Below are 16889 nucleotides of genomic sequence, written 5' to 3'. Positions count from 1 at the left end.
GGTTTAACTCTAACTTCACAGAGGGCTGTAACGAAAGCTTCAGTTCCGTTCACAATGGCGCCTAACCAACAATAAAGTAACTTTCTTTATGCCTTACGCAATCTTCCAAGAAAAGCACACTGGGAAACCTTTTATAAAATAACATGAACGCCAACCCGCCACTTGACGGCATTCACTTGTGCGCTGGTTCTCTCTACGTTAACTGTCATTCTCGTTTCTATCGTTTCTTCGCCAATCATATTGTAGGCACCCCTTCTTCTCTTCGCATTCAAAGCTGGTCTCTCTTCTGCTGCTCTTCCACTTGTGCAGCAAACCATTGGGCCTCGCCTCAAGCCGTTGCTACTGCTTGTTTGCTTGGCCCCGTTAGCGTCGGCTTTACTCGTCCTGCCCGCGGTTTGGCTGGCTGATGTCACCAAGAACTACGGCCCTCCTCTTCGCTATAGCTTTTAATCTGTTGATTCTCTAAGCTAAGAATGGCTTGCACTCTGATACGCGCAATAGCTGGCTGTAGCCTATTTGCGTGCTCGTGGTGTTCGCTGAACACAGAAAGGCTTTGTCGCTGCTTCACTCTTTAACCGTACTTGGTCCTCTCTGTTTCACCGTAGTTTCATAGTTTCACCGTAGTTTCACCGTAGTTTCACCGTAGTTTCAATAGGTGCAAGATCATCGGCACATCAGCGGCTGCTAGCCGACGAATTGCCAATGGTCACTTCCTTCCAACAGCCAGGCTAACATTTTTTTCAACAATTTCATGACCGTCTAATAATGTGAGTGCTGCGGACGAAAAAAATGCTCACCAATCTACCCTGTAAAGGTGGTTGAAAAGCAAAGCTGTAAACGACACTCGAAACGATAACCCATGCGACCTCACTTGAATTCACACACGTGCCTCTACAAAGAATGAAACCAGAGACAAGAAAAATGCACCTAACCACACCTTTATTACTTCAAAAAAATATTCTTTGCTAAGGTTAAATCAATGCAGGATTCATGACCGGTGGTTGGTTGAGTTGTATGGGTGAAGCACATGAGTGGAAACTGTTTTTTGATAAAATAACAGAAAGCTCAAGCCCGGCGTTAGACGATCTCGCTCCTCCTTCGTCTAGGCCACTGCTGACGGAGCCGACGAAATCGGAGGCAGAGACGAAGAAGTGCTCAGCCCTGTGTTGGTGCAAGTTTTAGCGGATGCAATTTTTAGCGCATGCCCAAGGCGCGCACACGGCCGCTGCACGAGCCGTGGGGGGAGCGCACAGCGGCGCGAGCGGTTGCGTGACGCTATCACATGGTATTCAACGAGAACGCAGAAGTTAATTCCGTATTAATCTCCTTGCAGTTAACTCGGATAATTTTAAATCACTACGAGACTATCTCCCATTCCCTCCGTCAGGAAGAGGTTATTCATTGTCAGTAGCTAAGCGAAAGAGAACCGGACCTTCTATGCAGCTACGAATCCAAAAAGTCCGCAATCGTTTTAGAGATCATATTCCTAGGAATGACTACCCGCACAAAAATAACACTAGCACCTATACAAAATGATGTTCCCAACCTGGCAAACAAATTGAGAATCTTACCTTAAATGCAATAGCTTGTCAAATACTGACCTTCCGCCATCTCACGTCAGCTCCGGTATTATTAACTCTTTTCATTCTGTCAACGTAAACCTATATTGCTCTCCCCCATCTCTTAACACTCCCCGCTTTCTAATGCAAACAACATGTTACTGGAAATGTGATGGACATCTTAAGTATTACTCTCTCGCCAGCTCAGGTAAGCACGCTGTCAAAAGGTCTAAACGTTTACCCGGCAACTGGTGGCTTGAATGAGTTTCAACTTTTTGAAGACATAACTTCGCTAGGAACATGAGGCTACGAGAGTACTTCCACGACCATCCTGCAGCCGACGAAGCCAGGCGCATACCTAGCAATTAGCACTGGACCCCTCCAACGCAGCGAGATAACTGCCTCGACATGTGCATTAAAGCTGTTCACCGCGGTCTACCATAGGCATACCAAAAGCAAATCTCTTTCCGCCGCAACATTACTAACCAGGAAAAGGAAGCCCGAGAGGAATTCGCAAGTCCGCGATATAGTTATCAAACCCGCCGATTAAGGAGGCGCCATCGTGATCCTCAACAAAACTGTCTAGTTAAGGAGGCTCATAGACAAGAATCGGAATCGATTTTCTGTAATGTACTCCCTAGTGACCCCACAAAGATCCTATTAGCTAATTGTGGAAGATAAACGGACTGAGCTCGTTCAAAATAATGTAATTAATGAAACCACCGCTCGATCTCTTATCCCGTAGCCCAGTCTTAGCCCAGTAGACGGTAGATTATACCTTCCGCCTAATATCCATAAGGATAACAACCCAGGTCGACCGATTGTTTCAGGCATTGCTACTTTCACAGAGAACCTGTCTCGCAACGTCTACTCTCAAATTCGCGATATTCCGGCCAGCTTTCCATCCTTCAATAATGATAGAAAGGATTTCCTCTCAAACATTATGAAGAGTTTGATATTCTTAACTGCCTAGTTGTTACCCCGATGCTGTATCACATACAGTAACATTCCCCTTGCAGCTGGCATCACCGCTGTATCGTGTGCGTATGAGCAGTCGGCATGTGACAAACCTATCAATCTATTATCCTTGAAACTCTACTTCATCTTATCCTTGAACTTATGAATTTTGAGTTCGACATCACCAATTACGTGCAAGTCAGCGGAACGTCAATGGGAATCAGAATCGGGTGCTAGTACGCCAGTACTTCTATGGGACGTCTAGAGCCAAACTTTACTGAAACCCACAATTTGAAGCCACTGAACTGCAAAAAGTGTATAGACGATAATATTGCAGCACGGTAAACTGGAACTTTTGATATTTATTGACGCGTTTAACCTACTGCGTCCTAGTATCTCCCTCTCGCATTAGGACTCTATGCACAGCATCAATTTTCTGAATGTTAGAGTCAGGAACTCTCAGGGCCGGCTGAAGACTAATCTCTATGGCAAACTGACGAACATTCGCCAGTATTTGCACTTCCGCAGCAGCCATGTCAGACACTGCAAGACCGCAATACCTTATAGCCTACCTCGCCGTTTTAGGCGAATCTGCACAAGCCAAGCGGATTTCAATTCCAGTAGCCGTGAGCTAAAAGTACACTTGAGTTAAAAGTACCCGGAACAGCTAATTAGCGACGCGACTGCGTGAACTAAACAGTTCGACCGCACTGAAATTCCCCGTAAAAGAGCTCCGAACTGTAATCCGCAACCACACCTCATTTTGACCAATTCAGCCTCCACTCTGAAAATTACATCCATACTCAGAAAACATCACAATACCCTTGTTCAACGCGAACGCCTAAAAAGAATATTTCCGGAGTCACTGCGCGTTGTTTGGAGACGCAGCAAAAATTTGGGCGACGTTCTCACCAAATCCAGCGTTAGCCGACCGCAAACTACTGGTTGCATACCCTGTAACAAACCACGGGGTAAGGTGTGCCCGGAAATGACCACCAGGACAGCGCCCCGCCAGCCCGGCTTCAAAGTATTGTGTTAATGTAAAAGAAAACTTTAACTGCTACTCCGCCAACCTCGTCTACCTGCTGGAACTTGCAACCTCGGCGACAAGCAGTACATCGGTCAGACAAAAACACCCTTTAGTTTCAGGATTACTAACCTCCGTTCTTATGCAAAACATGCCCGTCTTTGCCATTATCAAAGTATCTGAACGCACTTGGTCATTCTTTTGAATACCCCAAGGCCACAATTCTGGAATCTTGTTTTAAAACCCACCACGATCCCGAGATTCAAGAATCATACCTTATCTATAAGTTTACGGTGGCGTCGTTTGACATTAGTGAGTTTTAGCAAGCTTACGTGTCTTTCCTCCGATTAAAACCTCCGTCCTCCCCTTCTCCACTCTTTTATTCGTAAGCCAGAATTATGGATATGTCAGTATAGTGTTATGCCCGTTTGTTTATTCGATTTCCTCAAATAATCACCTCCCATCATTTGGCGACAACCAGTCGTAGATTTCAGTTTGCGTGCTAGCACCGTGTTATTCGTCAGAACGGTGACGTCACTAACCAAATCTTGCCATTCAGTCTAGGATTATACTCTGGGTACAAAGCTGCGGAACCATAGTGAGCTTAGATATTCTCACCTACTAATCTATTTGAGCACGTGAGCTTCTGTGATTGCTTTCCTCCCCCGCTCCTTTCTACTTATACTTTTTTCTGACATTCATGGATGATAGCCTCGGGCTTTCCTGAGGCCGCAATGGGCCGACAAGATGTTTACCTCCAGGTGTGTGTAATGTGCGTGTGTTCACCTCTCATCTGTTCTCGTCTTTCTCTTCTTGACCTGTCTGTCCCCGGACGCTTGTGTTTACCGGAACCTCTAGTGTGTTTAACACAAAACTTTTGAGTTCATAATAGTTTTTCCTGCTGCCCTTTGTGTACGAATGTACGCAGTCAGACGGCTTTTCCTCCTGGAAAAGCCGTCTGACTGCCTTTGTGTGCGCTTCCCTCCCACCACCACAACCCATGTATAGTTCTCCCACATGTTTGAATCACGTGGTTCTAAATCTGTTGGAACAGATGCGCATGGCCAGATGTGCGCATTATGCGTGCATTGACATGCCTGTTTGACATGCGTGCATTGACATGCCTGACAAGATTGTTTTTAAACATGATAGTCTGGAACAAGACATTACGCAAATATAAGACCGAAAATCAATACGTAAGTGATATTTGCAGTGCTCCTTTATAACAAATAATTGTACGATTTATTCAAACAAAATACTGCATTTACTGCATAAAACAATTCACTTTGTAGCCTGCTGTCGCCCGCGCCACTGTAGCTTCTAGCGGTATTTAAAAAATCAAACGGAAACAGTTGCGAAAGGTTCCACTAGATTAGTTGGACATTCCGCTTCGAACGCACATGAAGTTGGACAACGTGGTTTCATAAACTTTGAAGTATCACGCCTCCATTAACGCCCGGGTCCGCAGTACGGCAGCGCTGGCATCGGGGCACCTGAGCCAACGATTGCAGCAGTTAAGTACATGGTTAATACCATCTTGCAATGCAACTTGAGCTGATGTCCAAAGCACGTGACATCTGCGTGATGATGATGATCATGATGATGGTTGGAGTTTTTTGGCGCAAGGCCAGCTGGGGCAAAGAGCGCCAAAACAAAGTATCTAAAAGAAAATTGTGGCTACTAAAGCCAGAATAACAGTAAAATCAATCAACGGCAATGGTGATGGGTGGTGTATAGGGCCAGTTTTGATTACGCATGATAGGAAATGAGGTTTAAAAAGTTAACATCAGACAAATCTTTAAAAACGCATTGCACAGAGACCATGGCATTGTCACCCAAAAACACGGAAGGGTGTAGCGGAATGTGTTGTCTGTATAGTTCCTTGAAGTGTCTGTGTCTTGTTGTGTCGAGTGCCTTGCATGTAATTATGATGTGGACTATGGATAGGGCCTCCCCACACCTGCTACACCCAGGTCTTGGAGAGCTAGTGAGCAGGTGTGAGTGTGTTACATGTGTGTGGCCTATTCGCAACCTAGCTAAGGTAACTTCAACGTGTCTGTTGTGTGCGTCAGTAGTGGATGGTCCCAAGTGTGGTTTTATTACGTGTAACTTGTTATCTCTCTGTTCACTCCAGTGTGTTTGCCATGTGTTGTGAAGTTGGTGTCTGATGTGTCGCTTCATACCTGTGTACGGCAGTATTGCTATGCCCACTGAATTCAAGAGTGTAGCAGCAGTGGCCATTTCATCTGCGGTTTCATTCCCGGCTATTCCACAATGGCCAGGAACCCAACATATTGTTATTTCAAGACGTGATGCGTATGCCGCCATAAGGACCTTGAAACCTAATTGATTACATAATTTTTTGGGCGTTTTCTGGACAAAAGTGCACGTACAACACTAAAAGAATCTGTAAACACTATGGACTTTGGAATTTGATGTCGGACAATGTGATCTAAAATAAGTAAAATGCCGTGTGTTTCAGCTGTAAAAATGCTGTTGTTGGAGTTCATTCTTTTTGCCACGTTAAAGTTCGGTCCGTGCGCAGCACAAGACACAGCATCAGCTGTCTTTGGTGTGTCGGAGTAAAACTATGCACACTGGTACTTATCCTGCAGAAGGAGGAAATGCTGTATAATAGCTGCCCTTGGTGCTCTGTTTTTGTCGAACTGCAAAAAGGAAAGGTCACAGGAAACATCCCTGCCTTGCCATGGTGCAATACAATCAATTATGGATGTCTTGTTTGTGGATCTATGAAAATGACACTGCTAGCTCAGAAGCTTAAGCTCTCACTCTGAGAGGGAACGGCATGGGAATAGATGGAAGGTTTAAAAAGAGCTGCTCTGAGGATGCATCATGAATGGTTGAGTTAAGAGGATGATTTGTCAGAGACATGATTTTAGAGGCATACAACAAGTCAGTGTATATCCTCTGGTGATATAGGGACCATTTGTGGCACTCTGCATAGAGGCTTTCAACAGGGCTGGTGCGAAAGGCGCCACAAGCAAGGCGAAGCCCCAAAAGGAGAACTGGGTCAAGCATTTTAAGTGCCGTTTTCGTTGCAGACCCATATACGACGCTGCCGTAGTCCAAGCGAGATCCTACCAGTGCAGTATAAAGACGCAGGAGTAGCTGCTTGTCTCCACTGTACGACTGGTGAGAGACGACTTTAAGGATATTCATAGTTTTTAGGCATTTTTGCTTAAGCATTTTCAGATGTGGAAGAAATGTTAGTTTGTTGTCGAATATTAGGCCTAAAAACTTGTGCTCCTTTTTTACAGGAATCGACACGCCGTTTAGAGTAATGTCAGGGTCCACATGAAACCCGCGAACACGGGTGAACACAACGCAAGTACTTTTTACGGGGTTCAGCTTAAAACCGTTTGTGTCCGCCCAGCCAGCAAGTTTGTTCACGCCGAGCTAGAGTTGACCTTCACAGATTGACATATTACATGATTTAAAAGATAGTTGGACATCATCTACATAAACGGAACAAGAAATGGTTGGTGGGAATGCCTTACGGAGTGAGTTCATCGTCAGTATGAAGAGAGTGCAGCTCAAAACCCCTCCTTGAGGCAGGCCATTCACCTGAACATGTACATTAGAAAGTGCACTACCAATTCTTACACGGAAAGTTCGTTCTGACATGTAGCTAGAAAGAGTGCTAAGCATGTTGCCCGAAATATCGAATGACTTCAAGTCACTCAAGATGCCGTATCGCCATGCCGTGTCGTTGGCCTTTTCCATATCAAAGAAGACTGTAATGCAGAACTGTTTGTGAATGAAGGCATCTTTTATGTAGGATTCCAATCCAACAAGCTGATCATTGTTGGAGCGTCCCGCCCTGAAGCCTGCCTGGCAGCCCTCGAGAAGACCGTTGTACTCAAGGAAGTACACGAGGCTGCAATTGATCATCTTCTCGAAGAGCTTGCACAGGCAGCTCGTCAGGGCTATAGGGCGGTAACTTGAGGGGGACGACGGGTCCTTTCCCTCCTTCAAAAAAGCCACTACTATGGCCTCCCTCCAAGACTTTGGAATGTGCCCCGAAAGCCATATTGTATTATATAGATGTAGAAGTGTTTCGAGTGTGTTTGCGTGTAAGTGTTGCAACATTGTGTATGTGATGTTGTCTGGGCCTGGAGCTGAGGGTTTACGCGTGCTCAGAGCTGCCCTTAGCTCATGTAGTGAAAACAGGGAGTTGTAAAAAGTCTGTGATTTGTTGTTGTCGTGTAGAGACTTCTTTTCAATAGAGTCTTTATACTTCAGGAAAGTGTTCGTATAGTGTGCTGAACTGGACACGTGTTGGAAGTGTGCGAGTGTGTTAGCCTGGTCTTCCACTGTGTCCCCTGTTGTACTGACCAGGGGCAGGCTGTGTGTCTGTTGTCCTTTGAGTTTGCGTATACGTATCCATACTATGTGTCTGTGTATGACTTTATGGATGTTATGAATGAGCGCCAACTATCTCTTTTTGCCTCACGGCGCACACGTTTTCCGAATGCCTTGGCCCGTTTGAACAAGAGGAGGTTTCCCGACGTGGGGTACCGACGGAGGATACCCCACGTCTTGTTCTGGGCCTCTCGCGCTCGCCTACAGTCCTCATTCCACCACGGCCTCCGCTGGTTGCGCGGGGCACCAGAGGCGTGGGGAATGGACTTTTCGGCGGCGTCGAGGATGTGCGCCGTGAGGAGTTGAGCGGCTTCATCTACGTGTAGGTGTCTTATGGTTGTGTAGTGTAGTTTCGATGTCTCTGTAAATGTGTTCCAGTTAGCTCGTGCTTCATTGAAACTATTATGGGAAGATGAACTGCTTGGGCCTTTACCTATATATGTTAGTGAGGTGGGGAAGTGGTCACCGCCATGTGGGTCAGTTCCTACACCCCACTCGAGAAGGGGAGAGACAATTGCGGAGCCAATAGCCAAGTCAGGATATGAGTATGTGTTGTGTCCTATGTTATGGTATGTAGGCTGTTTATTGTTGAAAAGGCATGCTCCAGAGGATGTAAGAAACCTCTCAATCGTACCAGACCGGTATTCTGGAGGTTGTGTGTTCGGATCCCACCCGGCGGGCATTTTTTTACCACTTTCTTTTCGACTCAAAAAATTCGTCATCTCTTTCTATGACCCACCACAACCTCCCCTTTGCTTTCCGAGGTTTTCTTGACTGCTAACCATTATTTTCTGTCTATATATATATATATATATATATATATATATATATATATATATATATATATATATATATATATATATATATATATATATATATATATATATATATGTTTTTGTGGAGGTACTGGTGCTGCGCGTTCCATATGCACAACTCCCCGCCCCCCCCCCACCCCCCACCACAAAAAAAGTTCTGGCTGCGCCCCTGCCTCGAAGAAGCAGTCAACAGAGTCAACAGAAGCGTAGAGGAGCGTCCGCAAATCAACCGCCTTGGCTTTTGCTCAGTGCGCATTTCTCTATCAGCGCTATTCATTCAGGGAACCATGGAATGTGATGGAGAGCATTGTAAACTCAAAAAAGAAAAGTGTATGCGAGTGTCAATTGGATTAAACCCTCTCACTATCGAACAAGATTGCCCGGTGCGGCACAGAGAAAAAAGGAGTAAACATTCGCTCAGTCCGGAAAAGATGACCTACTTGGGCAGGGCCAGGCGCATGGTAAATTTTTTTAAAAATATGTTCGCGGCATTACCTCTCAAAGAAACCATCGACTAGATGCCACAATGAAACTTTTTTCCATGTCATAAAGCTGTTTTCCAAGCTGAACAGCTTGTATAAGTGGCATAAGGCCGGAGAAAAAGCGGAGGTAGGGTTCAATCTTGCTTCTTCCCCCCTGGGATCCGCGGTCCGTGTGGGTGACCGACGAACGCGGTATTCCGAACTTTACGCTTTTCCCTGTCGCTTTTTTCTGTACCACTACTGCAGACCAATTCCTTCCCGACCCCAGTCATGTATCATAAGATATATCTCGACATGTATGAACCATACTGTACATTTTGTTTAGGGTGGGCTACACTCACAAATCACGTAGAAGTGCCCGCACATCACCAGAAACCCAGAGGCACACAGCACAGATTTTCGAAATATACACAACAAGGTGAAGTGGTAGGCCGCGCTGAACGTCTCTACCGCTGAAGATCAACAGGCCCTACTTCAGATAGCAAGGGAGGCTGCTGACTCCAATGGGGTCGGCAGCGCCCTGGAAAAAAGGAAGACATAAGACCAGTCTTCCAATTTGGGCCTAATAAAGGCCTTTCTCTCCCACCCTCCACCTCTCTGTCTCTCTTTGTCTGTCCGAAAGTGTTACTTCCACCAAATGTGCGTTATGGCGGGAGTGTAGGTTGTCACGGGGCTCGCTCATTGTGTATAGTCCTCAGTTTTTGGTGAGATGTATGGGTGCATATTCTTGGTTTTGTCAATTCATTTTTGTCAAAATTTTAGTACTTTTATTATCATAATTTAGTTTTTCAAACTTCGGTTCGACATATTATATTCTTTTGCGTTGTTTAACAGTACAAGGTGCGGACGGTGTGTGCGGGGGGGTACTTGGCAAACAAAGCTATGCACTTATAATAAGTCTAATAATAACGAAGGTTGTGGAAAGAAAGGCAGAGCAGTCTAAGAAAAAAATAGGGGGTCCTCAGTACTTTTTCCTGTATGAAGGCGAAAGCCTAGTTTGACCATCTGCTCATCCGCTGTTGAAGTTTAGTTTAGACTTTGCGCTCGCGTTCGCGAGTACAGCACCGTCCGAAGCGCGTTCTGTTGTCTTGCCATCGCCAGGAGCCCCGTGCTGATAGTTTGTCGAATGTTTTGTCAACCCTAATGCCTTAGCGCGTCTTCGCTGCTATAGGCTCCTGGATGAACCAACGCCATTTTACGGCGTGCGCTCTATCCACTCATTTCAGAGCCCTCCTGTGACCCTCATCCCACCATGATGTTTCTTTCCTGACGCGCGATCGCGGGTTCATGCTCCACCTGTTTAAGGCGCAGCCTTTCAGCGCCCAGTACCCGGGTTTCGCGGCGGCGAAGGCGGTTTCCGTCGTCGTCCACGTAACCGAGTGAGCGAACGAAGCAGCAAGGACAGAAAGAAAACAGAGGGGAGCTTCTGCCGAAAGGGTGAAGGGGGCAGCAAACATGGCGATGAAGCCACCTCTCTCACTGCCTCCCCTCACACTTTCGCCATGCGTCTCCGCCGAGGAGCGCCCTCCCTTTTGTACTTTCCCCAGGCGCTGCTCCGTTCACCTCTCATCCAAAGCACGTGACATCTGCGTGGGACGGTCAAACAGAGTTTGCAATGTGCTCGCTGCTCCTCCGTGCACGGCTGATCCGAAGCATGTGTCATTTGTGCGGGATGTTCAAACGGTATTTGCAACAACACGCTTGCCGGCGGCGCCAACGCGCTGCGAGATAGCGGTAGAGTAGCACGCGCCGCCGTGGGTTCGTTGATACCGCGATAACCTTCGAATACGCAGAAGATGTGCGCGCTGACCGAAAAGACTGCACATCGCGCTGCGGACAAATTTCGCATTAGGGATTATCGCAATCGCGAGTGCATTTTATTGGTCACCTTTTCAGCGAAAGCCAAACTGGCATAGTTCATCGAGTTTCGCCGTGTGTGGCAGTTTCACCTTGAAGTTATAACGGGTGTTTCGCCGATGCTCCACCGTCCACCGCCTCCGACATGTGCTCACTTGACCAACCACATGAATCACCGAACGTTTGAAAGGGAGACAGCGCCGCTCGCACTGCTGCCTCGCATTGTATAGCTATCTCCGGGCCTGTGCTTCAGATCAGCCATTGTGCGAAGGGAGGAGTTAGCGTGGACGATGTTCCACCTGTTCCAACCTGTTCCATCTGTTCTGCTGTTCCAACCGGGCCTTGTCCACCCGAGCTGGTCGAGTCTTGACTATAGCTCGACCAGCTCAGCTGGACCAGACATGGTTATGCAAGCGTGGCTTGCGTAACCGGGCCTAGTCGAGCTAGTCCGCAGAATTTTAAATGCAGAGCATTTCTTAGCCTCGCCTCTTCCTGCGTCGGACGGCGTCTACAGCTCCGCGTCCGCAGCAGGTGCGCCTCTGCTCCTTCCCTCCTCTCTCTCAACAGCAGCTGGCGCGCGCATGCGTCGTAGTCAGCCCGTTCGCTCCGTCGCGGTCTCGGCGTAACAGGTGCGTGATAGCAGCGCGGTGGGGCGTGGAAGGGCGCGCGCTGCTTGCGCATGCGCGCTCTCCCCCCCGTACTGCTCTCCCTCTACTGAGCGCGCTGCAAATATAAAGCGGCTAGCGGTCCCTCGTGCTTCAGTCACTGCGTTGCTCCTTCCTTCCTTGGCTTGAAGGAAGGAGCAACTCGTGTTTACTCGTGTCTGCTACTCCAGCGTCACGGAAGAAGCGATGGAAGCAACACTGCCTTCAACCAGTACTGAGGCCCCAATGCTCTGCATTTACTCGTGTTTCCCTCGCGGGAAGGCGCGGGAATTTTTTTTCTACCCCTCACAAGGCACGGGCATTACCCCTTTCGGCCCTGATTTTTTTATTTCAAGCGAAAGAGTTTTTTCTGTGTATTTCCCTAAATTTTAGGGTCTCATGAGCCCACAAACTAAAAATAGTTCTGGAAGTAAAAGTAATAACAGATTTATAAATGCGGCAATTGAGACATCTGGCAATTAAAACTTTTGTTTAGAGCTATGACATCACTCTTGCACATTTTCCTAAACCTTATGACTACATGAACCTACAAACAAAAATATAGCTTCGGAGTGCACGTGCTCATAGACTTACAAACCTGGGAATAAAACAGACCGCCATTTTTTTTCAGCCTCAGTGCCGTAATTTGTAGTTGACCGGAACTTTTTTTTGTAGCGAGTAGCTCTACTAAATATCTATAGCTATAGGCATCATTGAAGGACAATGCCCCCAAAAAACTACCAATTTTGGTTTCGTTCTCTATGCGCTAGAGGAACTACATTGTGATGGCGTCAATTGAACCCACCAGGGCCGAAAGAGTTAAACTGAAATTTAGGAATTGCGTCTTAAAATACAACGGTAAATTCTGCCAAACCAGTCCACCTTAGCAACCGAAGCACCCGGTTTCCATTGATCACATTCTGTTTGCCTGGTCGCACCAGAGAGTGAGTCACGCACGTATTCCCTTTCGCTTCTTTTTATAAATTTCTGGCAATTTTTTTCTTCTTTGCTTGCTTTTCTCTGTCACCTAAGTTGCAACGCGATTCTTCCGAAATGTTTAGAGTAATGTCCTGGCATGCTACGGCAGCAAAACAGGTGCTACGATTGAAGGCTATTTCCTTCCAGTAGCTGTCAATGCATGCCGGTCCTTCAAAGGCTTTTTTACCAACCTCATAGCGGAAGCAATTAAAATTAGTGCCCGAGCCAGTGGTACTTAATCCCGGCACGTATCAATTGGTGCAGAAATCCTGATATTTCTTTTTGGTTCAAATTGCACGGCTTTTTCACGTGCAAGAAATATTGGTCATATGGCGAAACGGCAATTCAAACAAGCCCTTTTCTTGTTAAATAGTAATTTCCATTTTTTTAAATCCTTCGAATCCATTTTAAATCAAAGCAGTCAACAAAACGGCTCAACTAGAAAGTGGGCTACTCTTCCATGGTCCTGATCCAGCAGTACTAGCAGAAACGATAATACGCGAGGACGTTGACGATGGTCAATTTGTGCCATATATCTAGTTTTCCTCAAAGATAATTGAGGCACAAAGAGGAGGGGTTGATGTTCTTTTCAAAAATGAGTGAAGGTCACCAGACTGGCTGTTAGAGAACTGGTTGAAAGTGTGTTTTGGATAGTGTATAATAATAATGTAATGTGTGCTTTCAGAGTCAGTTACATGCACCAATTCTGCGGTTGGTGTTTTAATCTGAAAGATTACCTTTCACCGCAAAACAGGACCATAAGCTCATTCTCCCTGGTGATTCATTCCTGTCACACATAAAGTTGGTCACCTGTAATGCCGCTCGGACAGTAATGTAGAGATTAAAATCCTTAACGTTCCGTTCACCTTCGATCTATTGCTGATTGCAAATGACCGTACCAGAGTACAAAAACAATTAGAGACTGGTCTGTCCCTGTTTTTTGTGAGCGGCAATGTAACGAAACATGTTTTATACGAAGTCGTAGCATATAGCTCCGATCACAGAGCAGTTGCGGTAACATTGAGCGACGTCTCTTTAACGCTGCGAAAATGCAGTCACTTTTTTTCTCTATTTTCCGCTTGCCAATCATGAATTCATTACGGGTGTGTCGGATTTTCACCATGACAAATTTAAAGGGAACACTTGCATTGTCTATGCATACGCATTCTACCAAATTTTTAACGGTATTTTTTATCAGTGTATTAAGCTATTTGGTCCAATGACAAGACGAAAAATCGGTAACCACATCTCGTGAGTTAATCTGTACGCACTCCACATACAAAAAAAATTGAGCCCACTTAACAGACGAGATAGCAATGTGGGGATCTATTAATATAAACTACTAAATAATATTCGGAAAATTAAGACAGCAAATTACACACGACCACTTCCATCTTAAATTCTCCCCGGAATAGTTATACAGAGTAATTTCCCGGCGCAGCAGGTCTTCTGAATATTTTTAATCGATGGAAAACTCGCGCCCTACAAACCGTGGATTGTTCGGCTTGTTACAGTCGTTTCAAAGCAGCGTTTACAAAGGACAATGCACGACTACCAGACTTCAGTTAAAACCTCCCATCTGCCTCTTCCTGATATTTCTACTTCTGAACATGGTGTTTTCAGTTTATTGCTAAAACGTGATGTGAAAAAAACATCCACCTCACATGATGGCATTCGCTGAGTGGTGCGCCAAATATTTATACGGCCGCTGTTTCAGTACTGATCGTGCTAAAGGAAGTGGGTTTGAATCCGTTCGGCAAACAAAACCGCATGTTTCTCCCAAAATATATTTTTAAATTAGTAAAATGACCGTGTGGCAATTTTCATAAATTGCAATATTCTTCGCACTATGCTACCTGCTACCAGAAAGCGACCCTCGCTCATAATTCAGGCAGTTGATCCACCAAATAACTGTTTTAGTATTCTTTTTTCGGACGTTGAATAATAGCCTGGAATGACCTTGAGAATGATGTTTCACAAAGATCATGGTCCTTATTCGAGTTGCACTACGTTTGATTCTTTTGTTATTTTGCCTGCCGGCGACTACTTGTTTCTGTTATAGAGTGTCGTTTTGCCAACTTTTGGGAAAGATGTACCAACCCCGCTAAGGACTTGTATCAAGGTCAAAGTATAAAATAAAATAAAAAATAAGTAAATCAACCAAGCATGTCTTGTTGACATAAAATTTTCGTCCTGGTATGTGTCCCGCCGATTTGTGCATCGCAACAAAGATTCCAAGAAAATTTGTTATGACACTACTTAGTTGAAACATTGTTATGTACATTTCCCGCTTCTAGTGGAAGTTTCACTTTCGGTGGTCATTTGTAAGGCTCTATGACCGAGGCCTCCCTTTGCCATGCGCCCAGCCGGAGGACAGGAAGGGGGACTGGACGCTGACGTCGCCGCCGAAATGCAGCTGGCGCAGAGGTTCTCCTCCCCCAGCCAGGCGGCGACAATGGAGGGAGAGGGCTACGCTCTCGTGGCTTGTGGCCTCCACAAGTCGTACGGCTCCTTCACGGCTGTCCGCGGCCTGAGCCTGGCCTTGCGGAGCGGAGAGTGTTTCGGCCTGCTCGGTGTGAACGGCGCGGGCAAGAGCACCACATTCCAGATGCTCACGGGTCTGCTGCAGCCGACCGGGGGAGACGCCTTCATGAAGGACGCCTGCCTCTCTACCAACCGCACGAAAGTAAGTAGCATGTGTTGTGCAAAACTGCACTGCAATGCAAATATTTCGCCACTGGTCAACACTTGAACATTTTGTTTTACACCTAGCGGCTCCCATTAAGAGCTACGTTTTACACGAGCAGTACGCCCTAAATTTTGGAATGTACGATACGAGTCCTGTGCAAACCGCAGGTTTCGCCAATATCATAACAATGCGTCAACAACAGAATTGGAGAGGAGGAAGAGTATGCCAATTAGGCTACTGAGCAAAAAAGGTGCAAGGCACTTCTCCATTCCGGTTAAAATTAAAACTAATTCCACGTTGGTAGACACAAGCGACAGATGCTCTCGGGCGCTTGCGGCGCTTCATCGGGACCACGAGACGCAGCAAGTGCAGGCGTCATGCCTCAAACCCAGGTTTCTGGAGCGCAACATCATCAGTCACGTCCCCATCTCAAGTTTCTTATGCAGACTATATCTCTTGAAATAATCAGCTGAATAAAACAAATTTGATTTATATACACATATATATATATATATATATATATATATATTTTTTTTTTTTTTTCTAGAACAGAGACGTACGGGACGAGGGATTCCGTAAGGACACATATCAAAGTTGCAGTCCTTATTGCCAGTGCTGTTTGGCGTTTTTTAACAGTGTTTTATAGTGCCGAATGTGGTATGATGGCTTTTTTTTTTGCAGGAATAAATAATTAAAAATTAAAGTCGAGAAAAAATGCGCCGTTTTTTCCGGAAGCGGGAATCGAACCCACAACCTCCGCATAACGCGTGCGGTGCTCTACCATTGAGCTAGTTCCGCGGCGACTCCTCTCTCGACTTAACGCGGGGTTTTGTATTTACGACTGCTCAGAGCCCGGTCAACTAGCGCCGCCCCTCGACCACCGCGGGAAGACGTAGAACGTCTTTTCCCAGCGGCCGCACGTAAGACGTGGTCGAAAGTCGGGGATAGCCAAAGGCATTTCAGACTGCTGAAGCCAGAACCCTCGTAATGCATTTTGTAGAACAGAGACGTACGGGACGAGGGATTCCGTAAGGACACATATCAAAGTTGCAGTCCTTATTGCCAGTGCTGTTTGGCGTTTTTTAACAGTGTTTTATAGTGCCGAATGTGGTATGATGGCATTTTTTTTTTCCGGAAAAAACGGCGCATTTTTTCTCTACTTGAATTTTTAATTATTTATTCCTGCAAAAAAAATGCCATCATACCACATTCGGCACTATAAAACACTGTTAAAAAACGCCAAACAGCACTGGCAATAAGGGCTGCAACTTTGATATATATATATATATATATATATATATATATATATATATATATATATATATATATATATATATATATATATATATATATATATAAGACAGAAATAAGAGTTGGCAGTCAAGAAAACCTCGGAAAGCAAAGGGGAGGATGTGGTAGGTCATTGAAACAGATAAAGAATTTAGAAAGAAAGAAAGAAAGTGGATCGCCCCGCCGGTAGCGTAGTGGTTATCGCACC

At 45.7% G+C, this 16889-nt stretch overlaps 1 protein-coding gene across 1 annotated transcript in view; it reads left to right on the top strand.

Moving 5' to 3' along the window:
• The first annotated feature begins 15074 nt into the window (after window positions 1-15074).
• The window catches only part of LOC144167167 (phospholipid-transporting ATPase ABCA3-like), a 48435-nt gene continuing 46620 nt past the window's right edge, over window positions 15075-16889 (top strand). The window contains exon 1 of the mRNA XM_077696525.1: window positions 15075-15388. Within this exon, the coding sequence (XP_077552651.1) occupies window positions 15113-15388 (276 nt within the window). The 5' untranslated portion in view covers window positions 15075-15112. The remainder of the gene's footprint in view (window positions 15389-16889) is intronic.

Source organism: Haemaphysalis longicornis, unplaced genomic scaffold (assembly GCF_048455015.1).
Source record: "Haemaphysalis longicornis isolate Haplotype H1 unplaced genomic scaffold, Haemaphysalis longicornis Haplotype H1 scaffold_2, whole genome shotgun sequence".
NCBI lineage: Eukaryota > Metazoa > Arthropoda > Arachnida > Ixodida > Ixodidae > Haemaphysalis > Haemaphysalis longicornis.
Note: the sequence above shows the minus strand (reverse complement) of the source record. Positions and strands in the feature narration are given on the sequence as shown.